This window comes from Geotrypetes seraphini, chromosome 9 (genome assembly GCF_902459505.1).
Source record: "Geotrypetes seraphini chromosome 9, aGeoSer1.1, whole genome shotgun sequence".
Classification (NCBI taxonomy): Eukaryota; Metazoa; Chordata; class Amphibia; order Gymnophiona; family Dermophiidae; genus Geotrypetes; species Geotrypetes seraphini.
The window spans coordinates 82,924,909-82,949,641 of NC_047092.1; the positions used below are offsets into that span (position 1 = coordinate 82,924,909).

A 24,733-nucleotide genomic window follows, 5' to 3' on the forward strand; every position below is an offset into this window, starting at 1 on the left:
TCCACGTGAGTATTTCACCTTCGATTCCATTGCTCGCAATTTTTTGAAGTACTCTTCATGCGGGACCTTGTCAAACGCCTTCTGAAAATCCAGATATACAATGTCGACTGAGTCACCCATGTCTATCTGCCTGTTTACTCCCTCGAAGAAGTGCAGCAAGTTCGTCAAGCAAGATCTTCCTTTGCTGAAGCCATGCTGGCTGGTCCTCATCAGATTGTGTCCATCAAGGTGATCAATGATGCAGTCTGTTATCAGCGCCTCTACCATCTTTCCCGGTACCGAGGTCAGACTAACCAGTCTGTAGTTTCTCGGTTCTCCCCTCGAACCTTTCTTGAAGATCGGCGTAACATTCGTCACTATCGAGTTTTCTGGAATCCTTCCTGATTTGATTGACAGATTGGCTATTAGTTGGAGCAGTTCACTATAGCCCCTTTCAGTTCCTTGATTACGCTTGGATGGATACCATCCAGTCCCAGGGATTTATCGTTTTTAAGCCTATGAATCTGCCTGCATAACTCTTCTAGACTGACCGTCATCCCTGTCAGTTTCCCATGTTCATTTCCTGCGTGTAGCCTGTCGGCTTCAAGTGTGTTGCATATATCCTCTTCAGTAAATACAGACGCAAAAAAATGTGTTTAGTTTGTCGGCGATGGCTTTGTCCTCCTTTAGCACTCCCTTTATTCCATTGTCATCTAGCAGCCCCACCGCTTCCTTCGCGGGTCGTTTCTCCATAATATATCGAAAAAACGGCATGAAGTTTTTTGCCTCCTTGTCTATTTTTTTCTCGTAGTCTCTTTTGGCCCCTCTTACTGCTTTATGGCACCTGCTTTGATGTTTGTGCTTTTTCCAGTTTTTGTCCGTTTTTGACCTTTCCCATTCCTTAAACAAAGTCTTCTTGTCTCTGATCGCTTCCTTTATCGCTACAGTGAGCCACACTGGTCCTTGTTCTTTTTCCTCTTGGATCCCTTGTTCATACGCGGTATATGGAGATTTTGACTGTGCCCTTAAAAAGGGACCATGCTTGTTCTAGTGTTTTTACAGTGCTTATCCTCTTCTTAATCTTCTTCCCCACCATGAGTCTCATCGCTTCATTATTTCCATATTGGAAGTTCAGTGCCGTGGCCGTCGTTCTGGATCGATGTTTTGCCCTTGTGTCCCGGTTGAAGTGGATCATATTGTGATCACTGCTTCCCAACGTCCCTTCTACTTCTACGCCTTGAGCCAGTCCTCGTAGTCCATTAAGAATAAAGTCCAGAATTGCATTTCCTCTCGTATTTTCCTTGACAGGTTGTTCCAGGAAGCAATTACCTACAACATCCAGGCAGTGGCGTACCTAGGGTATGTGGCACCCGGGGCCCATCATTTTTTTGACACCCCCCATGTAAAAAAATATTTTTTGTAATGACCATGAAACGGAATAAATGGTCAGAATAGAAACAGACAGTGAAAATTTTCTTTTATTGAACCTCATATATATAACCATAAATTATGTCTGAATTGTCATGACATCAGAAGTACATATGGAGTAGTTGCAGGTGATGCTTGGGACAGTTCTGATTGTGTTAGTTCGGTTTTATGTGTTTTTTGAATAGAAGGGTTTTTATTTCTTTTTTGAAGGTTTTGTAGTCTGTGGTTGAGGTCAATAGTTTGTAGAGTTGGGGGTCGAGTGTTGCAGCTCGAATGGCTAGGAGGTTGTCGAACAGTTTTTTTCTTTTGATGTTTTTGATTGGAGGGTGTGTGAATGGTGCGTGAGTTCTCCTATGTCTGGATTGAATTATTTAGCTGAAGAAATTAGTTACCCCCCCTCCATTCCACACACATTAATTTTCTTCCATTTTTGTTCCCATTATAAAAAACACTGATAAGTTCCCAGAAAAAAAATACATTAAAATAAGAAGTGAAAACAAAGGCCCCTACATATGAGAACATAACATAAGAATAGCCTAACTGGGTCAGACTAATGGTCCATCATGCCCAGTAGCCCATTCTCATAGTAGCCAATCCAGGTCACTAATACCTGGTCAAAACCCAAAGAGTAGAAACATTCCATGCTACCGATCCAGGGCAAGCAGACATATCCCCCATGTCTTAATAACAGACTATGGACTTTTCCTCCAGGAATTTGTCCAAATCTTTCTTAAAACTAACTACACTATCTGCTTTTACCATAACTTCATTTTTAAGTTTAGATCTTTCCTTCCAAACAGAGACCTTGCTAGATGTCAAATACAGCACAAGGTAACTTCACATGGACTTAGCTGTACAAGAAATGTGAATCTCCTCATACACCCACCATATAGTGCAAAAATGTGCAAAGGTCTGGTTTTTTCTTTTGATCACTACATAACCTAATGCCACACAAGCAGCACTGTTACAAACATATTCTGTAGGTCAATGCTAAGGTTAACAAAGTTTCCTTCCTTGGACCAGAAGGAGATACTGACAGACCACTGGAAGAGATCCCAAAACAACTACCCAGGAACAACACCCAAAGATCCACTCAGTGTATGAACCAGATGAGTGGAGTGGACTAACTGGGAGGTGGAAATGGGCCCGGGGTTTGCTCAGCAGAATTTTCCAGACCACCTCTTCCTCTCAACACATTGACACGCTGCCACCACCACCACTAGGAACACCTCACCGGGAAGGCCAGCAATGCTATAAACTTTATAAAACACATTATTATATTTTCTTATAAAGCACATATTTTAACTGAACTCTCTGACATCCTCAGCCTTTCCATTCACAAAAATAGAAGAAAGAAAAGTTCCCATATCTTGCTGTCTTATGTCACCGGCCTATACAATATTTTTCTTCTGCACACCCTTCAAAAGTCTGACCAAATCCTCGTTTCACTTGCATTATAAAATACTGAGGATGCCATCTCTCCCCAATCCCAGGTCCTAAAGTCTAAGACAGTAGCGCAAACTAGTGCTGCCAGATTCAGGAAAAAAAATTTCGATTCAGCCTATTGAATTGGTTTATCAATTCGATTTTCATGCCCAATTGGGTGTTTTTTTCAAACATCCTGGTGGGTTTATTTTATAGCTTTTTCACCCCCCTTTGGCTTCTCCTAACCACACTGGCACTGTGGTGTAAATAAAATAAAGAAACAAAAAGGACTTTTCCTCTCTCTGTTTAATCCTAGCTCACGTTTGCGGTCTAACACCAGCTCTGGCAGGATACACATTTCAAATCTGACATATTGTAATCACAAAACAGAAAATAAAATTAGTTTTTCTACCTTTTGTTGTCTGGTTATTTTTCAAATCTTGTTGGTCCAAGGCTCTGGTTGTCTTCTAATAACTTGCTTGCCAGGTTCTCCTTCTTTCTTCTTTCTCCATGCTAACCATCCATCTGCCATCTCTGTCCTCCCGTTCCGTTTCCCTTCCCTCCCCCGGATGACTGGCATCTTACCTTTTTTTCGTCTCCCTCCATAGATCCACCTTTTCTTAACTACCCTTTCATCCAGCAGCTCTCCCTCCTTCCCCACCACCCCAGGGTCCACCATCTCTCCCTTTCTTTTCCCAACTATCCTCCTAACCAGTATCTCTATCACCCCCTCCACACCATCCCTTGTGTCCAACTTCTCTCCCTTTCTGTTCCTTCCCTCCCTAAAACCCATGGTCCATCATCTCTCTCCCTCTCCTCTACTTTCAGACCCATTATTTCTTCCCCCCCCCAAAGTCCGGCATATGCACGTCTCTTTGAACCCCTCCCCCTTCCCTCCGTGTACTTCTACACCAGGGCCCCCCCTCCCCTGAAGGCCTGTCCCCCCCTTAAAGGTCTGCATCCCACACCTGAAGGCCTATCCCCTCCCCTTGAAGGCCTGTACCCCCCTTGAAGCCGGCCTGCCTGCCTGCCTGTCCCCCCCGAAGGCCTGCACCCCCCCGAAGGCTGCCTGCCTGTTCCCCTTGAAGGCCTGTCCCCCTGAAGGCCTGTCTCCCCCCCCACAAGGCCTGCCTGCCCGCCCCACCCTGTAGGCCTGCTGCCCCCCCCCGTAGGATCATTCGCCCCCCACCACCTCGAAGGACCGCTCGCCCCCACCACCACGACCACGAAGGACTGCTTATCCCCCCAGCCTCCCCGCACCATTTACCTGGGGAAACAGCCTGCAGCAAGATCACGATGCCAGCGATCTTTGTGCTGCTTCGGCTCTATTTCCTCCGCCGCGGTCCCGCCCCTCCTCTGACGTCAGAGGAGGGGCGGGACCGCGGCGGAGGAAATAGAGCCGAAGCAGGCAAAGATCGCTGGCATCGCGATCTTGTGCAGGCGGTTTCCTCAGGTAAATGGTGCCGGGGGGGAGGGAATCCAGACGCGACACCTGGACGTTGGGGGCTGAACCAGACGCAGGGGGGGAACTGGACCGGGAGCACCCCCTCAGGGCTTGCACCTGGGGCGGACCTCCCCCCCCGCCCCCTCTTTGGTACGCCACTGCATCCAGGAACTTGGTCTCCCTACCGCAGTCGGAGATGCCTAGATTCCAGTCTATCCCTGGATTGAAGTCGCCTATGATAACTGCGTTGCCTCCCTTGCAGTTGCATTTAATCTCCTCCGTCATTTCTCCATCAGTTTCTTTGGACTGCCCTGGGGGTCGGTAGTAGATGCCAGTCTTCGTTTCCATTCCATTTATTCTGGAAATTTTGGCCCATAGAGACTCTATTTTTCATTTCCGGCGTGTTCTCTCAGATAGACTCAATTCCCTCTTTGATGTATAGGGCAATACCACCACCTTTTTGACCTACTCTGTCTCCGCGGTATAGCTTGTATCCCGGTAGCAAAGTGTTCCAGACGTATTCCTCATTCCACCATATTTCCGTGATGCCGATGATGTTAAGGTTATCTTTTTCTGCCATAGCTTCCAACTCCCCCATCTTATTCCTTAGGCTCCTTGCGTTCGTATACATATACTTGAGTTTGCGGCCTGTTACTTTCTTGCATTTCCTTCCCTCTTGTGTCCCTTTTGATCAGTCAGGATTTCTGTCTTTCCTATAATCCAGTGAGTCTTCCCCACTATCTTCCTGCACGGTATCTTTTGGTTATACCATTTCCTGAATCATCGACTCTTGGTCGACTGTCGGCTTTCCCTCCTCTTCCTAGTTTAAAAACTTCTCAATTTCTCTCTTGATGTTGCTTGGAAGTAGCCTCGTTCCGTATAGCTTGCTCTTCCCCCAGAACGTCGTCCAGTTGTGCATGAAGTGGAATCCTTCTTCTTCACAGCGCCTCATCCACGCGTTGAGTGGTTGCAGCTCCGTCCGCCCTTCTCATCGGCCCTGGGTACCGGGAGGATCTCTGAGAACGCTACCCTCAGCGTTCTGGTCTTCAGCTTCTCTCCTAGCATCTGGAACTATTCCTTCAGTCCTTCTCTGCCAAGTTTCAAGTTTATTCATATTATTTGATTGAACGCTTTTCCAAATAACAAAGCGTTGTACAAAAGATAAAAATATGATTTTAGAGAAATCACTTATACATAATACATTAATCAGACCTACATGGGTAATTGCTTTTTAAAACCACGGGAAACAATAGGAAAGAGGGGAGGAAATACAATTTTTAAAGAAAAAGTACATTAAAGGGAAGTACATAAGGAGGGTAGGAAGAAGAGGATTGCTGTAGTTCCTGTTGCTCATGTTGTTTGTCCCCACGTGGAGCACCACTGCTATATCTTCCTCTTTCACGCTGTTGATGATCCTGTCGATGCGGCTCACTATATCTTCTATCTTGGCTCCGGGTAGGCAAGTCACCAGCCAATCCTGTCGACTTGTCTAATGATGGAGTCCTCCACAACGATCGCTGTCCTCTCTATCTTCTCTTGTCTTTCCAGCCGAAGGTCCGTGGCCTCTGCGCACTTCCATCTTCCCTCATCCTGGTGTTGGCTTGCACCGGACTCGTCTTCCTGTGGGTTCCCTCTGCTGCTTCCAGGTCTCGCTGCTGTGTCACCCGTTTCTTCCTTGTGGTTGTCCTCCAGGTGGTCCTTACTCACTGTAGATGTATCTTGGCAGTTCCACTGTTGCTGGTGATTCTCCACGGCCTCCCTGTATGCCTTCTCGATGAACTTTTCTAAATCCCGAACTACTTCTTCAATGGGAGGGAAGAGGGCAGTGTGCTGTGCCTGACAGGGGAGGGAGGGAAGGAAGGAAGGAGGCTGAGTGCAGTGGCTGACGGGAAGGAGAGAAGGGGGCTGGATGCAGAATCTGATAGGGCAGGGCCCTTGAATATTAAGCTGCCTGACTTATATTTGAGTCAACCATTTTCCTCCATTTTGGGGGGAAAATTGGGGTCTTGACTTATATTCGGGTTGATTTATATTCAAGTATATACGATAAGTGATGGTGATGATATGCGCATATCTGTGCCCGTCAGTGTAGAGTAGACAGTAAGGCACTGCTTTTCTTGCTGTCCATGAAAATCTGGGAGTATGAGTGCACATTCTGGAGGGTGGTAGGGGTCTTCTATGGCTTAGAAGGTGGGATGATATACATTCAGGAACTGATGGTATGCCCTGTTACTGCAGTGTTGCCTTGCTCGGTCATTTTTCTGTCAGAGAGGAGAGAATAGGTATATCCTGACATGACCATTTCTTTCAGTGGCATAGAAAAGGGGTGAGGTATACTTTGACAGGCAATGCTCCTTGCTTAGCATTGGATATTTCAAACAGTAACCATGTGTATAATGGATTTTGGGGGCTTCTGCATGGCACCACAGTTGCAGTACAAGGGTGGCCAAATATAACCTGCGCACATAACACCTCTTTGCATACTAAGATTTTGGAAGAACATAATTTGATTTCAGCGAGTTCATGAAGAAAAAAAACAAACTAGAATATTTAGTGTATATTCTCCAAAACAAGAGAAATGTCCACAGGTAATGGAAAACGAAGGCTCATAATCCCAATTCTGATTGAACTGGAAGCCCAGAGGAGCAAGAAAAAACTGCCAGGCCTATTCCCTTCTCCCTCGAAAAACAAAAGTAACTAATCTGCGGAAAATATTCCTTTGCTGCATTAGACTGATCTTTGTTTTCTTGTCTTTCCCAGGTGGCGATCTTGTGTTTTGCTGTTATTTTTAGCAGCTGCTCTAACAATTATGGACCGTATCCCTCTGCCACAAAGACTGTGTTGCCAGACCCTCATTCTTCATCTGAATCCTATGCTGCCTCAGTTGGTAAGCAAGTCACATATTGGTCAAAGCCTGCAAGGTAAGCCAAACTATGTCTCTCATATGCTGATTGTTTTGTTTCTTTGTAGTACGGTCAAGAAACTTATTAATCTTTGAGGAGTCCCATGTCCTAAAGGAACAGCATAGAGAGAGCATCTCCACAGAGCAGTACAATTCCTGGGACCCACAGACAGATCGCTCCTTGTATGCAGTAGCACTGGATTCCAAAAGCAGGGCCCATGCTGAAGGCTCATATGTCACAACACCAAATGAAACAGGAGTACAGAAATCAGTACTTCTAGATCTGCAGCAACTTAGGTGAGATTAGGAATGTTGTGCAGGATGCATGAGTTGTGGTAGAATGTAAGTACACAGTACAGGCATGCTTGTTTATTGCTAGTCTTGCTATACCAGAATTCAAAATATATATAAACTAGTATTTTAGCCCGTTACATTAACGGGTACTAGAATATATGTCTGTTTGTCTTTATTTATTTTTATCTCTTTCTCCCTCCCGCTGTCTTTGTTTCTGTCTGTCTCTCTCCCTGGCCCCCTTTGTCTGTCTGTCTTTCTATGTCTCTCCCTGCCCCTGTGTCTTTCTTCTTTTCTTTCTGTCTGCCTTCCTCCCACTGTCTGTCTTTCTTTCCCCCCCACTTCCCTGTGCAGCAGCCACAGCAGCATTACCTCCCCCTCCATGTCCCTGTGCAGTAGCATTTCCCCCCACCCTACTTCCTTGTACAGCAGCATTTCGTTCCCCCCCCACTTCCCTTTGCAGCAGCCATAGCAGCAGCATTCCTTCCCCCCACACTACTTCCCTGTGCAGCAGTAGCGTTTCCCTTCCTCCCCTTCCCTTCCCCCGGTCCCGACTCCCAACAACCTGCCGATTCCAGCAGCGTGTGCAGCACTCTACACATGCTGCTTCGGGGCCTTCTACTGCCCTGATTTACTCTGGCACGTCCCTGATGACATCATCAGAGACGCGGCAGAGCAAATCAGGGCAGTAGAAGGCCCCGAAGCAGCGTGTGTACAGTGCTGCAGACACTGCTGGAATCAGTAGGTTTGGAGTCGGGACCGCGAAGAACATAGCGGCTGGAGTGTTTTGTCGGCGCTTCCCTTCCTGCCCCGCGAGGTGTCACCGTGGCTCCTCTCGATCTCTGCCAGCATCGGAAGCCTTCTCTGATGCTGTGCGGCTGGTGAGAGGATCCGAATATTGTGGAGAGCAGGGAGTCCAGCGCTGGCGGCCAATCCTGCCGGCGAGTGTAGGTAGGTGCTGGGAAGAAGTAAAGCTGGGGACTCGCGCATGCGCGCTCCTGTGGCCACAGACCTACGGATCACGGAAGCACGCAGTTAAGAGTGCGCATGCGCAGCTAGGGTTTTATTATTTAGGAGATAGATAGATAAATCTCAAAATGATGTACAATCATTATAATATAGAAAAAAAGCAAATGATACACATTACCCAACACCATTTGTTTCACCAAATTTAGAGGCACAGCTTATTCTTTAATAAATGCCTACTAGAAAAAGTAAGATCAGCCTTAAACTTTGGTAATGAAGCCTCACAATGGAGATATTTGTGGAGGGAATTCTATTGTAGGGGGAACAAGTATATAGAAGGCCAAGTCACAAGTTGATGTCAGGATAGAAAATAAGACAAAGAATATTATAAAAACTCTGTACTACCCCATAGTTATGCCTCACCTTGAGTATTATGGGTGATTCTGGTTTCTATCTTTCAGGAAAGATATAGAGAAATTAGAAAGTTTCAAAGAAGGGTGACCAAAATGATTAAGGGAATGGAACCCTTCTCATAAAAGGAAACGTGTAAGAGGTTAAGGCTTTTCATCTGAGGAAGAATATGATAGAGGTCTGCAAAACACTGAGTGGAGTAGAATGAGTAAATGTAAATTGATTGTTTACTCTTTCAAAAAGTACAAAGACTAGGAGACACTTATTGAAGTAAAACATGGTAATACTTTTTAAAATAAATAAAATAAATTTTTGTACAATCCCACTTTATTCCGGGACCAGTGGGTTATTTTTGTATACTCGCCAAGACTTTGAAGGAAGTCTCAAACTTCAGAGGCTTAAACCCCCTCCCCCACTTACCTCATCACTGTCCCTGTGAACATCGGTCTTTCTTCCTACAAGCTAGGCTGTAGGAGCTTGTCTTTTCTGCTTGTGTTTTATTTCAGTCTTTGTGGTTTTTGCCCTCGTGCTACAGAGGTTCCCTGTGGGAACAGCTCCGACTGGGAGATTGCAGACTTTTGCTGGGAAAATAATTGTTGGTGATATTAATCTCCACCTTGACGATACCACCAGAAAGGACACGATTGAATTTAACAACTTCCTTACCTCTCTAGGTTTCCCCCCACCTACCCCCTCTCCAACTCACGAAAAGGGACACACACAAGACTTCACCACTTTCCTTGATCTTACTGCCTTCAAAACTTCAACAGACGACACTCGTTGGGAACAAGTCCCTTGGTCTGACCACTTCTTAGGGGCTACCTGTCTCCCCATCTTCATGTCACACCTTGAATCCCCATCCCGCTCCTCCCATTTCATAACCTTCCGCAAAAAAACTTCGAGCAATCTTTTCTGGTCCAAATTCCTCAATCAACTCTCCTCCAAACCTAAGCATACAGATCCCGAATCCTACTGGCACAACTGGATCTCCCTTTCTGAATCCACCTACCATTTCCTTGCTCCAATATCCACTAAAACAATTTCCTACCCCCGAAAGGCCCCCTGGTATCTCCCACTTCACAGAGAATTGAAACAGAAATGTCGCGCTTTGGAGCGCAAATGGAAAAACTCTAAATCCCCTTCAGACAGACAAGCCTGGAGGGTCAATATCAAACTTTACAATTCAACACTAAAAAAAGCCAGGAAGAACTTCATTGGAGATAAGATCTCTAAATCCAACAACCAGATCTCTGCGTTGTTTAACATCTGGCGCTCCTTAACTACAAAAAAGGATCCATCCCTGTTCCCCTCGTCTCTGTCAGCTGACACCCTAGCAAAATTCTTCAATGAAAAGGTTACCACCCTAAGATGTTCCTTCCCGCCTACAATCTCCTACAATTCCCTGGCTTCTATTGACCCCAACCCTACCCTACCTGTCTCTAATCCCATTCCAGCCGACAGAACCTGGACTGTCTTTGAGCTTGTCTCCGAATCACAAGTTTTCAAACTCTGCCTCAAACTAAAAACTTGCAAGTGTGTACCTTGGACCCTTTCCCCTCCTACTTATTTGAGAATATCTCTACACAGGCCATCGCTTCCCTCACCAATCTTATAAACTCTGCCCTATCATCGGGCCTTTTCTCCTCCGAAATGGGACACATTGCTCTGACTCCCCTACTGAAAAAGACCGACCTTCACCCCTTCATACCATCCAATTACCGTCCAATAGCAAATATCCCTCTCCTAACCAAGATGTTAGAATCTATCATATCCACTATCATATCATATCCTATCTAGAAAGATTCTCTATTCTCCTACCCCACCAATTCGGCTTCAGACCCAACTTCAGCACCAAATCCCTATTGGCCTCACTAATTTCTAAAGTGCAACAACTCCATTCTCGCAACAAATTCGCTGTGCTTCTACAATTCGACCTCTCCGCAGCTTTCGACATCGTCCATCATGATATCCTAATCTTCCAACTCTCCGAAATAGGCATAAGCTCCATAGTCCTAGACTGGTTCTTGAAATTCCTACGTTCCCGTTCCTACACCGTTAACATAAACGGTACCTCATCCTCCCCCTGGAAGCCGATATGTGGAGTCCCGCAAGGCTCACCCCTCTCTCCTATCCTTTTCAACATCTACATTTCCTCTCTGAAACTCCTCCAGCTCTCCCCCCTTGAAACTCTCTACACCTATGCCGACGACATCCTCATCCTCCTCGAGACCGACTCGAACCTCACTAACCTTGCTGGAAACATATCCGCATGTATATTGAACCTCCAATCCTGGGCCCAATCTGTACAAATGAAACTAAACGAGTCCAAAACAAAATTACTTTGGCTTGACCCAATATTAGATCATTTACCCACCTCCATCCCACTATCTTCCGGCCCCACTCTTCATCTTGAATTTTCAAGCAAAATCCTGGGCATCATCATAGACTCTTCTCTCTCCTTCAATGACCACCTCAACCCCTTGATAAAAAAATGCTTCTTTAACCTTCATATGCTGAGGAAAGTGAGATCCTGCTTTCATCATTCTCACTTCGCCAACCTTGTTCAATCCACCATCCTCTCTAGACTGGATTATTGCAACTCCATCCTTATAAGCCTAACTAAGAAAAACCTCTATAGACTTCAGCTAATTCAGAATGCCGCGGCTAAGCTCATTTTCGCAAGAGGCAAGTTCGACCACGTCTCTCCACTTCTGTCCAAGCTTCACTGGCTTCCAGTACATTCCAGAATCCTCTTTAAATGTGCCTGCTTAGCGTTCAAGATCCTACACGGCATCCTTCCTCCCGTTATTCCACTCCTTTGGAACTCCTCAAACCCTAACTCCTCCAGATCCTCCCAAAAACTGAAACTATCATTCCCTACTACAAAAGGTATATCCCGCACAGGAAAACTAGGAACATCTCTCCCCTTTAGAATCACAGAACTCTGGAACAACCTTACCTCCCCGCTCAGAAATTCAAACTCCCTCCAACTCTTCCGCAAACACCTGAAAACTTGGCTCTTTTCAAAAATCTAACACCTCCCGCTCTCTGGTACCTTGACCCCTCTCTACCCTCTTAGTTCCTTTCCTATTACCCTTCTTTTTTCTGGAGTTCCTTTCTATCCTAATTCTATAAACCGTGCCGAGCTCTACGCTTGCGGAGATGGCGCGGTATACAAACCTAAGGTTTAGTTTAGTTCCTTGCTTGTCACTAAGCCCTCTGGACAGCCTGCACATCAGATCAGGGACTATTCTCTTGGGAGCTAGCTCACCCCAGGCTCGTCCGCTAGTGGGTTGAGCACAGGCTGCATGGTTCCGTGGAGGAATGCCGGGATTGGGACCAAACTGCATCCTCTGCTAGGCATGCTGCGTGGCGTGTCCAAGGGTGCCGGAGGTGACCAACCATGGACATCAGGCCAGTGGTTCAGTCAGAAGATTCAAAGTTCAGCTTTCCTGCAAGTTGAGACAGAGGATCTCCCTGTGAGCTGTTTAAGTTCTGTCTGCAGTGTTTTCCTGTCAGCACATGTTTCAGCTGACAGCTTGAATCAGATTTTGGAAGGTCTTTAAAAAGGTTTTTTTTAATGGTTTCCCTGTATGCCTTATCCCCCTAAAATTGCCGTTTTTGAGGGTTCTCTGTGGTTTTCCTAGGCTATTTTTAATTAAAATAGGCCCTCTGTGGCCATCTTGGATTTTTTCAGATTTGATTTTAAAGTTATTTTTTTATATTTGCCAGCTTCATTTTTGAAAGAAAACCACATAGATGACCTCCCCAGGGCAGGATGTCATGGATTTGAGGAAGGATCCCACTGTGCACAGATTTTTCAAGCACACGCGTCTTGTGGATTTGATCTCTGAATCTCTGCAGGAATTAAAGCTGCAGTCTGAGCAGCCTGTCAGTGCAGAATATTCCCTCATAAATGACCAGAGGCCACAATCTGCCTCTTTTCCTGATCATCCTGACCTCGTTCAGATTTTTACAGATATTTGGGAGACTCTTGAGGGTTCTTTGAAATGCACTTATGCCATGGCACAGCTTTAGCCCATGGCAGATACCTTTAACAAGCGCTTTGCTTCCCTGAAAGTGGATTCCTCTGTGGCACAGGTCACCAAGCGCTCTTCTCTCACCAGTGACAAAGATGTAGTCCTGAAGTATGTTCAGGACTGACAAGTGGATTTTGTCCTCAAGTGTCTGATTCAGTGGTCGCTGGTGTTAAGGCAGCATCGTCCTCTTTCGTGGCGAGAGCATGCCATTCCAAGCTCTGCCATGATACTGACGCTGTGGTGCTTCATGACTTGGATTTTATAATCTTGGGAGTGGATTATATGGCTGATACCTTGTATGACATCTTGAAAGTCTTTTCTAAGCTTTCCACCTATTCCATTTCGGCTCACAGGAGGATCCAGCAGTGATCTGATGATTCTTCTGGATGACCTTATGACCAGTGTGTATGATTTCAGGCCCAAGTTGCTGCCTGCAAATAAACCTCTAGAAGAATGGGATCTGGGGCATCTTAATTTTCAACCCTTTAGGTGCTCTCGTTCCTACTTGGGCCCTTCCGCGAGCCAGAGGTCCTCTTCGTCCACCAGCCTGCGCTTCAGCAGTTCTCGACATCAGCTGTCCACAGGGAATTGTCCAGCGGATCCTGCCAAGACCCAGTTTTGATGCAAGGCTAGTGTCTCTCTACCTACCCATTCAACCCCTCCCCACATAGGGGGGCGATAGTTGGCTTTTCTGGCAGAATGGCAGGACATTACCTCCGACCACTGGGTCTTGGAGATTCTCAGGGATGGCTAGAGACTGGAGTTTCTCTGTCCTCTGACCGAGTATTTTCTGGATTCCCTGGCAGATTGCTATGAGAAGGTGGTTTGGGTACAGGCCACAGTGTGCAGATTACTCGATATTGCGGCCATAGAATCCATTCCAAAGCGAGACTTGGGCTCTGGGAGATACTTAATATATACTTCATTGTTCCAGAGAAAGGCTCTGACGATTGGAGACTAATTCTGGACCGCAAGCCGGTTAATGCAACACTGAAAGTGCATCACTTCCGCATGGAGGCGGTGCGCTCACTGATAGCATCGGTGGCGCTGGGGGAGTTTCTAGCCTCCCTGAATCTGATGGAGGCGTATCTCCACATTCCTATTTTTCTGGGCCGCCAGAGATATCTGAGGTTCAGTGTCTTGGGTGAACATTTCCAGTTTGCTGCGATGCCCTTTGAGTTGGCAATGGGACCCAGTACCTTCACCGAAGTGGTGTTGGCGGCCCATCTTCATACCCTAGATGTCCTGGTTCACCCGTATCTGGATGATTGATTGATCAGAGGTTCCTCGCAGTCCAAGGGGTGTCAGGCTGTTCATGAAGTGGTGCAGTTGCTGGAGAGCCTGGGCTGGGTGATCAGCTTCAAGAAGAGTCACTTCGAGCTGACTCAGGATCTAGAACAGTGTTTCTCAACACACAGTACACATACCCTTAGGAGGTATGCGGGCCGCTTGTAGGAGGTATGCGGCAAGGCCACCACAGAGGATATTCCCTACCCACCTAGTGAAGCCGCAACCACTGCCAAGGATCCCTTCTTGCAGCCCAGCTGTTGCCGGAGATCCCTGTTCTCCCTCTCTCCCTCCCTGCCCGTCCATTGAAGCCGCCAGGGGTCACTCCTTGCTTCCCACCCCATTCGCTGCCAGGGTTCCCTCCCGAAACCGACCCACAGGGCTTCCCTCTGACATCAGAGGAAAGCCTTCCAGGTGTGGGAGGGGTGTTCCCAGTTACCTCTTCGCTCATTCTGCCTTAAGCGGCTTGTTGGGGGACACGGCAGCGGGCGGGGGAGGTAAGACTAGTAAGGCTTGTTGGGGGACACGGGCTGACGTTGGCGGTAAGGCTTGTGAGTCAGCCACGTGCAGCGTGTGAATCGCCTTTTGCGCATCCCCTGAACAAGCCACTGAAGGCAGAAGGAGCAGTGCGGTTTGAACAAGTAAGAGGACAAAGGGAGAAAGGAGTGGGGGGGTGGGAGAAGGAGCGTATTGGGACATTGGCGGGGTACGATTCTTGGACAATGGCTGGAAGGCAGGGAGGGGGCACGAACTCGACACAGAAGGAAGGGGGGATGACCATGGAATACAGAAGGAAGGAAGGGAGAGAGGGAGGAAGGGGACACTAACTTGGGACAGGAGGGATGGAATAGAAAGGGAGAATTGTTGGGCATCAGTGTGTGAGTGAGAGGCAAAGGAAGAAAAAAAAATGGGCATAGAGAGAAAGAGGTAGAGATTCATGGGGTGAGAAGGATGAGAAGAGAAATGTTGGATATGGTGGTGGAGAGGGAACAGACTGAAGGGAAGGACAGGAGGAGGAATGCTGGACATAGTAATAGAGGGAGAGATGTGTGGCATGGTGCTGCAGAGGGGTGATAAGAGAAATGGGGCTGGGTGAAAAATGCTGCACATGATCTGGGGGATGAGAGAAGAAGAAATGTTGGATGTGACAGTAGAGGCAATGGGAGAGATGCCTGGATCTCTCAAGACAGGTGGACAGTGAGAGAGAGGGAGAAGGAGATTTGTTGCCATTAGGGGTGGAGGAGAGAGGAAGAAAAGTTGGACTCATTGAAGGGACAGAGAGAGAGGTTGGTTGAAGAAGGGCATGAGGTCTGTAGGAGAGGAAGCGTGCAGGAGGCAGAGAGAAATATGTTGGACTGGTGGAAAGGAGGGAGAAATGTTGGATGTGGCGGTAGAGGGAGTGGGAGAAATGCACCCTGGATCTCTCTCTCTTTCCTCATGAGAGAATGAGAGAAGGACAGTGAGAGAGAGAGGGAGACATGTTGGCAATGGGGGTGGAGTTGAGAGGAAGAAAACTTGGACTGATGGAGGGGCAGAGAGAGACGTTGGTTGAGAAAGGGCATGAGGTCCAGAGGAGAGGAAGTGTGCAGGAAGCAGAAAGAAAGAAAGAAATATTGGATACACAGTTAGAAGGAAGTTCAACCAGAGTCTCATGAAATCATAAGACAACAAAGGTAGGAAAAATTATTTTATTTTCAATTTATGATCAAAATGTGTTAGTTTTGAGAATTTCTATCAGCAGTCTATATTTTGCACTATATTTGTCTATTTTTTATAGTTGTTTCTGAGATGACATTTCATATTTTAAAGTCATCTGCCTTGACCTCTAGGAAGCAAAAACGTATATAAATGATAATTAACATTTTCTCTACTTTGTGTTTATAAATTTTGTGGTTACCATTATGTATTAATAAAATTATACTGTGTGTATATGAAAAATGGATGGAAGAAATTGCATTACAGTTAGTACTATTATTATGGGGGTGGAGTCAGGGACGAAGCTTGGGTGGGTCTGAGACAGAGCTTGGGCAACGGTACTCGGTTGGTATTTGTTAGGCTTAGGGAGTACTTGGCTTGAAGAAGTTGAGAAACACTGATCTAGAATTCTTGGGAGTTCGATTTCACATGGGACAGAAAAAGTGTTCATGCCTGTCTCCCATCAGGAGAAGCTTTGACAGATTATCAGAGACATTATGACCAATTCCAGTCCTAATGGCATGGCAGTACCTCCAGGTTCTGGGGACCATGGTGGCAGCAATTGATGTGAGGCACTCCACTCGTGACACTTTTCAAGTCCAATTATTGTCCATTTACCCCCATTCTCGGTTTCCTATCCACCAACCAGTTTTTAATCCACGTGAATATTTTACCTTCGATTCCATTGCTCGCAATTTTGCGAAGTAGTTGTTCATGCGGGACCTTGTCGAATGCCTTCTGAAAATCCAGATATACAATGTCAACAGGGTCACCCTTGTCTATCTGCCTGTTTACTCCCTCGAAGAAGTACAGTAAGTTCGTCAAGCAAGATCTTCCTTTGCTGAAGCCGTGCTGGATGGTTCTCATCAGATTGTGTCCGTCAGGGTGATCAATTATGCGGTCCTTTATCAGTACCTCTACCATCTTTCCAGGTACTGAGGTCAGACTCACTGGTCTGTAGTTTCCCCTCGAACCTTACTTGAAGATCGGTGTAGCATTCGCCACTTTCCAATCTTCCGGAATCCTTCCTGATTTGATCAACAGATTGACTATTTGTTAGACCAGTTCAACTATTTGTTAGACCAGTTCAGCTATTTGTTAGACCAGTTCCATGATTACCTTTGGATGGATTTTTAAGCCTATCAATCTGCCTGCATACCTCTTCTAGGCTGACCTGTCAGTTTCCCGTCTTCATTTCCTGCATATAGCCTGTCGGCTTCTGGTATGTTGTGTATATTCTCTTCGGTAAATACAAATGCAAAAAATGTGTCCAGTTTGTTGGTGATGGCTTTGTCCTCCTTTAGCACTCCCTTTATTCCATGGTCATCCAACGGCCCCACCGCTTCCTTCGCAGGTCATTTCCCCTTGATTTATCAAAAGAATGGCTTGAAGTTTTTTGCCTCCTTGGCTATTATTTCCTCGTAGTCTCTTTTGGCCCCTCTTACCGCCTTATAGCACTTGCTTTGATGTTTGTGTTTTTTCCAGTTTTTGTCCGTTTTTGACTTTTTCCATTTCTAAATGAAGTCTTCTTGTCTCTGATCGCTTCCTTCACTGCTACATTGAGCCACGCCAGTTCCTTGTTCTTTTTCCTCTTGGATTCCTTGTTGATACGCGGTATATATAGATTTTGCGCCTCGGTGACTGTGTCCTTAAAAAGGACCATGCTTGCTCTAGAGTTTTTACAGTGCTTATCCTCTTCTTAATCTTTTTCCCCATCATGAGTCTCATCCCTTTGTAATTTCTTTTTAGGAATTTCTGTGCTGTGGCCGTCGTTCTGGATCGATGTTAAAAAGTCTCTGCCTGTTTCCCTTCCACTGGCCATTGTGCTGATCTCAGGGACTCCTGCTAAGAGGAACCAGGGTCTGTTGTCTTGCTTTTCTGCAGGAGTAACGGGGAATAAGACAGCTATGCCCACAGTTGCGCCAGACATTCTCTTAATTCCTCTGCTTTCTCAGGGCAGCTCTGTGGCAGCCACGGATGTGGCAAATCTGGCGGATCTCCAGGATCCAGACCTGTGCAGAGCCTGTGATTTGGGGGGAAGACCCCACTGTACGCAGATTCTTCAAACCCACACATCTTGTGGATTTAATCTCTGTACCTCTGCAGGTATTGAAGCTGCAGACAGAACTACTGAATGTTCCCACAATTTGCCTCTTTTCCTGATCATCTTGACCTTGTTCAGATTCTTACAGATATTTGGAAGACTCCGGAGGGTCCCTTAAAATGTGCTTGAGCCATGGTGCAATTTTATTCCATGGCGGATAGTTTTAACAAGCGCTTTACTTCCACAAAGGTGGATTATTTGGTGAAGCAGGTCACCAAGTACACATCTCTCCCCAGCAATGGGGGGGGAGGGGGGAGGGATCCTGAAGGATGTCCAGGACTGATGCATGGATTTCAGCCTTAAGCTATTTGATTTGGCCACGACTGGTGTTAGAGCGGCATCGGTCGCCTCTTATGTAGCTCGGGCATGCCATTCCAAGCTGCACCATGATCCTGACACTGTGGTGCTTCGTGATTTAGATTTTCTCATCTCCAAAGCGGATTACATGGCTAATGCCTTGTACGACATATTGAAAATTTTCGCCAAACTTGACTCCTATGCTGTTTTGGCTCACAAAGTGCTCTGGATTCAGCAGTGATTTAGTGGTTTATCATCTAAAGCAGGGATCTCAAAGTCCCTCCTCGAGGGCTGCAATCCAGTCGGGTTTTCAGGATTTCCCCAATGAATATGCATTGAAAGCAGTGCATGCACATAGATCTCATGCATATTCATTGAGGAAATCCTGAAAACCCGACTGGATTGCGGCCCTCAAGGAGGGACTTTGAGCTGGTTGCCCTTCAAGGGTCAGCTCCTGTTCAGCCAGGGCCTGGATGACCATATGGCCAGTGTGGAGGATTATAAACTCAAGGTGTTGCCTGGGAGCAGGTCCCATCCTTCTAGGAGTTATGGGCGTTTTAATTTTCATCCCTTCCAGTGTTCTCATCCATACTCAGGTCCTTCCATAGGACAGTGGTCCTCTTTGTCTGCCAGACCGTGCTTCAGCGGGTCTCGCCATCAGCATTCAGTGTCAAGTTTGCCGGCATCTTCCACTAAGAAACAGTTCTGACACCAGGCCGTTATTGCCTCTTCCACACATCGGGGTATAGTTGTCGGCCTTTCTGGCGGAATGGAAGGCCATCATTTCTGACTGCTGGGTTCTGGAGGTTCTCAGAGATGGCTTCCGAGTATTTTCTGGATTCCCCTGCTTGCCGCTCCGAGAAGGTAGTTCAGGTGCAGGCCACAGTCTGCAGACTTTTGGATATTGCAGCAATCAAACCAGTGCTGGAGTAAGACTTGGTCTCTGGGAGATACTCGTTATACTTCATCATTCCAAATAAAGAATCTGATGATTGGAGACCATTTCTGGACCTCAAGGCGGTCAATGCAGCCCTGAAAGTGCCTCGATTCCGCATGGAGATGGTGTGCTCAGTGATAGCATTGGTGGCACCGGGGAAGTTTCTAGCCTCCCTGGATCTGACAGGCGTATCTCCACATTCCTATTTTCCCGAACCACTGGAAGTATCTGCTATTCCATGTTCCTGGGCAACATTTCCAGTTTGTGGCACTGCCTTATGGATTGGCAACAGCACCCCGGACCTTAAAGTGATGGCAGCCCATCTCTGCACCTTGGTGTCCTGGTTCACCCATATCTGGATGATTGGTTGATCAAACCTCCCTCACTGTCTGAGGGGCATCAGGTTGTCCATCAGGTGGTACAGTTGCTTCAATGGTTGGGCTGGGTGATCAATTTCAAGAAGTTACCTCGAGCCCACCCAGGATTTGGAATACCTGGGATTTTGATTTCACACAAGTCAGAACACAATGTTTCTGCCAGTGTCCTATCAAGAGAAGGTACAGCAGGTTATCAGGGACTGTGGTGGCAATGATCAATGTGGTCCCTTGGGCCAGAGTCTGTCTGCATTCGCTGCAGGATGTTTTGCTTTCACGCTTGACCTGTTAAATGCACCACTGCCCTGGACCACAGTGACATGCAATAGTCTAGCATGATTGCTGCATCCTCTCTTGCTGTCCCGGGGACTTCCGCTTGAATTGGGTGATCTGTCAACAGATGCAAGTCTCATAGGCTGGGGAGCAATGTACATGACTCTCCCTGTTCTCAGGGCCGATGGGCGCCCTCAGAGCACATTTGGTCAATCAATAACCTGGAACTGTGGGCGATTCAGCTGGCCCTTCTCCACTTCGAGGGTCATCTCTGTCATCGAGCCCTCTGAGTATTCTCAGACAATGCTATGACTGTGGCTTACGTCAATCATTGGGGACTCAGAGTCCCTCTCTGAGTGTGGAGACTCAGCTGCTCTTTTGGTGGGCAGAGAGACACCTTGTGGAACTCTGGTGCATGTGGCAGGAGAAGATAACATTCAAGCAGACTGTCTCAGTTGTCAGACGCTGAACCCCAAAGAGTGGTCACTCTCAAAGAGCATTTGATTGCATAGTGGATCAAAAGGGGGTGCCCCGTGTTCGACCTCATGCGACTGAGGCCAACAAGAAGGCTGATCGGTTCTTCAGTTGTCAAGAGGCCAGCAGCAAAGGCCTGGACGCTGTGGTTCAGCCTTGACCACTGGAGGGTCTTTTTATGTCTTCCCTCCGTGGCCCATGATAGGGCGTCTGTTGAGGTGGATAGTGGCCCATGAAGGTCTGGTGATACTGGTGGCACCCATGGCTGAGGCAGCCATGGTATGCTGACTTGGTTCAGCTCCAGCAGGATTGAGGGCTCCAGCTTCCTTTTCATTCTCGCCTTCTCATACAGGATCCAATTGCGATGTAGGATCCAGACCACTTTGGTCTTATAGCATGGCTCTTGAGCGAGTGGCTTTGATTAGCCAGGGCTATTCTTCGGTGCTGATTGCCTCGTTGCATTACAGCAAACGAAAGTCCACAGTGGCAGCCAATGCGAAGCCTTGGAGGTGTTACCAGGCCTGGTACGACACTGAGACTGGTAGTCCCTTCTCTTCCATCGTTTCCTCGAGTCCTGGAGTTTCTGCAGGATGGCCCGAAGAAAGGTCTAGCAGTAGTTTCGCTCCAGGTACAGATTGCTGGTCTTTTGTGTATGAGCCCTCCTTCCCTGAGGGGCTCATTGGTAGTTCATCTGGATGTGGTTCATTTTCTGTAGGGCGCATTGCAACTAAGCTTCCCTTGCACCTTTCCTGTCTGACTTGTAACCTTAATTTGATTCTTCGCAATCTGGCTCATCCACCAAATGAGCTTATAGAGTAGGTGTGTCTGATGGATCTTACGATCAAGACAGACTTCCTGGTGGCTATTGCCTCAGGCCGCAAGATTTTGGAGCTTCAGGTTCTCTCATGCAGAGATCCCTTTCTGCGTATTACAGATTCTGCTGTGATGCTGCATACTGTTCTTCTTTTCTTCTGAAAGTGGTTTCCTCTTTCCATATGAATCAGGAAGTCCAGCTTCCTGCTTTTGCTTTCTCCGGTTCAAGGGAGCAGGACCGGGTGTTGTGGTTCTTGGATGTGTGCATAGGTTTATTGCAGTATCTGGGGGTCACCGAGTTTCACCTCTCTGACCAGCTGTTTGTTTTGGTGGGTCCTGTCCATAGAGGATAGCCAACTTTTAAGGCTACCATTTCCAGATGTATTTGCATGGCCATTTCCACGGCTTATTTGGCAGCCAGAAAGAAGCTCCCCCCTCGGGGTAGGAGCTCATTCAACCAGAGGTGTTTCATCCTCTTGGGCAGAGTCATCGCCTGTTTCTATGAACGAGATTTTCAGGGCTGCCACCTGGTCCTTGCATGCATTCACCAAATTTGACAGGATCGATGTGGCGGCTAAGCAGGATGCTGTTTTTTGATGCCTCTGTTTTGGTAGTGGGCTCATCAGTCCCACCCTAATTTTTTGGGACTGCTCTGTTATGTCCCACTGGTCCCGGAACAAAGTGGGATTGTACAAGGACAAAAGATTAGGTTCTTACCTTTGCTAATCTTCTTTCTTGTAAATCCAAACTTTATTCCAGGAACCCACCCTATACTTGCTGATTCGCTGATCGTCCTCCTTACAAGTACTGGTAAGCTGGATTTTTGTTTTCTGACCAGCCTTTATAAAAGTGCCATCAGAATAGGTTTAGCACTTAGTTTGGGAGGGGGGCCCTAGTTCAGGCGCCCCCTTCTGATAGTGCAGGCTGTGTCTCCTTATAGCACTGTTTGTCATTTCAGGTCTCCATTTTTCATAACCTGTTATTTTGTTTTTCATAGTTGCTGTTTTTGCATTTGTTAATATGAGCAGACTTGATTTGACTGACGGGGAGTTTCCCCGTTCTCTCTCTCTCTTGTTATTATCCTCTACTGATATTCCCTGCTGCTCTAAGACTGAGAAGCTGAGGAGCATGTTCAATGATGAGGTATGAGGGGGAGGGGTAAAAGCCTCTGAAGTTTTGAGGCTTCCTACTAGAGAATGACATGGGGACAAATTTTTCCCCGTCCCCACAGGAACTCAATTTCCCCTTCCCCGCAAGTTTTGTCACTGTCAGTGCCCCATTCCTGTAAGCTCGGCCTTAACCACACAAGCCTCGAACACTTATGATTTTAAAGTGTTTGATTCTTGTGTAGATGAGGACAGAGTTTGCAGGAGGGAAATAACCCACCAGTCCCAGAATAAAGTGTGGATTTACAAGAAAGAAGATTAGCAAAGGTAAGAACCTAATCTTTCATTAATGTTGGTTCATGCATACCTTCTGCTGGTGCTCAAGGCCACATGATTGATTGATTGATTTGATTTCTATCCCGATTTGCAGACTCCGCAAGCAGGGAAAGGTGTTTAAACTGAGTATGAGGACATCTTGTCTAGTCACAGAATATTTTCCTTGTTTTCTAGGCTTGGCTCTGGACTGGGCACTAATGAGACACTGAAAGTGAATGAACTTGATAGAAGAATCAATGCAACCTTTTGAGAAAGAGAGAAAAGGCAATTTCAGTTCTAACTCCATCTTCAGACCAAAGGACAAGAAATAACAGCAGCTGACTTGTTGTAAGGAGAGAGACGTGTAACTTCTCCCTGCTTATTATTCACCTCGTCCATTGCTGCCATCAACTAATTATTCCTTCCATTTGAGATGCCATACAGTGTGGTTACTGACAGATGTATCAGAAATGTTTGAATCTCCATAGGTTGGGACCAAACTGGCTTCACCTGCCTCTCCTTATGAACTATCTAAGAGAATACTGCAATAAAATTGCTCCAGGAATCACCTTATCAGTCAGATGTTTCTTGAAAGGGTTCTGCTCATTCTTTTAAATCCAAAAATGAGGTGGGGGAGTGTGAATAGTGTGCAAAAGGGATTCATATTTAAGTAGCACAAAAGTTTGTTTGTATTTGGTCTTGTCATTAATAGTAGAGGGTGAGAGAGAAGCTATTTCATAAAAAGAGTGGATTATTAGAAGGATAGCAGAAAAGATGTCTGAAACAGCAGGAATACAACAAACTTTGAACCATTAATAGCCCTTATGTCGGGGAATATCAAATGATTGATCCAACATTTTTGCCTTTCTTTCCATTCTAATTGCTGCAAAAGTGGCTGCAGTTTCACATCCAACTTATATTCCTGCTTCAGACACACTTCTACTTATTTCTTCCCAGACTCTGTAGAGTACAGTTTACACACAGAAAATACTAATATAAAATTGCATTGGGAATGCATGAGTAAAACAATATGAACACCAGAGCGTAGTGTCTACCCTTATGCTTCTGGGAATGTCTATATGCAGATCACATAGTTTGGTGGAGCAGGGTTGGAGTTGCGATGTATACATATACTTTTAAAAATGTTTGTGTGCATGTAGAGTATAGGTATACATTGAAACCTTTACCAGCAGGTATAAATATGTGTCAGCATGTTTTATTGGGCTAGTTCTAGGAGTCTTTTTAATAAACTCACATAGGCCTTTATAAAATAGGTATTTTTTGAAATGTTTATAGGTGCACAGTTATGAAATCTTTTATGGACAGGATCCATACCCATTTTCTTAACTTTGTAAATAGTATTTATTCACTTTTGCTGAAATTTCCTTATAACCTTTAAAATGTGTGATCCCTGTGCATTAGTACTGCCAACTGGCTCCAGATTTGCCTGACAGTATTGATTTGGTCCTAGGTTTACCTCTCTGCATACAGGAATTTGAAATTTCCAATTGCATTCCTTAAGAAAAGTGAGACTGCAAGTTATGTTGTGCTTTGTTGTAAACATAGGATTGGATTTGCTCTTACCAGGCAGATGGCAACTCTACCCTCTTCATGTTCCAGGAACCAATGTGTATTTTTAACTTAAAATAATGAATCTGTACATTTTTTTAATGTATGCTCTATAAATATGAAGAGAAACAAATATCTTTTTCATTATCAAGAATACAGAGCTATTCTAGTTCTGTGGCTTTATGAACCTTCTAGTTTTGTTTAATGCCAGCTTGATTTTTGCATAAGTAGATAAATGGGTCTCTCTAATGTACCAACTATAAAAAAAAAATCTATTCTCTTCTATTGGAGGAGGGTAAAACCACGCTTTCTATAATATTCATATACACTTTCAAATGTGAGAACTTCTTTTATCATCTAATCCTGTATGATTAAAAAGTTTCCATTTCTCTTCTACTTGTTTCCTAAAAATGTTCCTTTCTTCAGTTCTTTTGAGTAAAATATGTACCCCTCCCTCTTCCTTGCTCCTATCCTCAGATTATTCCTATGGGTGTGTATATTGGATCCCTGCCTGTCTCTTAATAGCATATGTATGAATAGCATATGTTTGTTTGAACTTCATGATCCATCAGCACCTTGTTTTGTTCTTGGCCTTGTTTTCTT

General features: G+C 45.9%; 1 protein-coding gene across 8 annotated transcripts in view; it reads left to right on the forward strand.

The window, feature by feature from the left end:
• CREB3L2 (cAMP responsive element binding protein 3 like 2) overlaps nucleotides 1-24,526 on the forward strand; it is a 316,327-nt gene extending 291,801 nt beyond the window's left edge. For all 8 annotated transcript variants that reach the window (XM_033958250.1, XM_033958248.1, XM_033958247.1 and 5 more), the window contains exons 10-12: nucleotides 7,037-7,163; nucleotides 7,247-7,475; nucleotides 22,757-24,526. In XM_033958250.1, coding sequence (XP_033814141.1) covers nucleotides 7,037-7,163; nucleotides 7,247-7,475; nucleotides 22,757-22,832 — 432 coding nt within the window. In that variant the 3' untranslated portion in view covers nucleotides 22,833-24,526. The remainder of the gene's footprint in view (nucleotides 1-7,036; nucleotides 7,164-7,246; nucleotides 7,476-22,756) is intronic.
• Nucleotides 24,527-24,733: the final 207 nt, after the last annotated feature.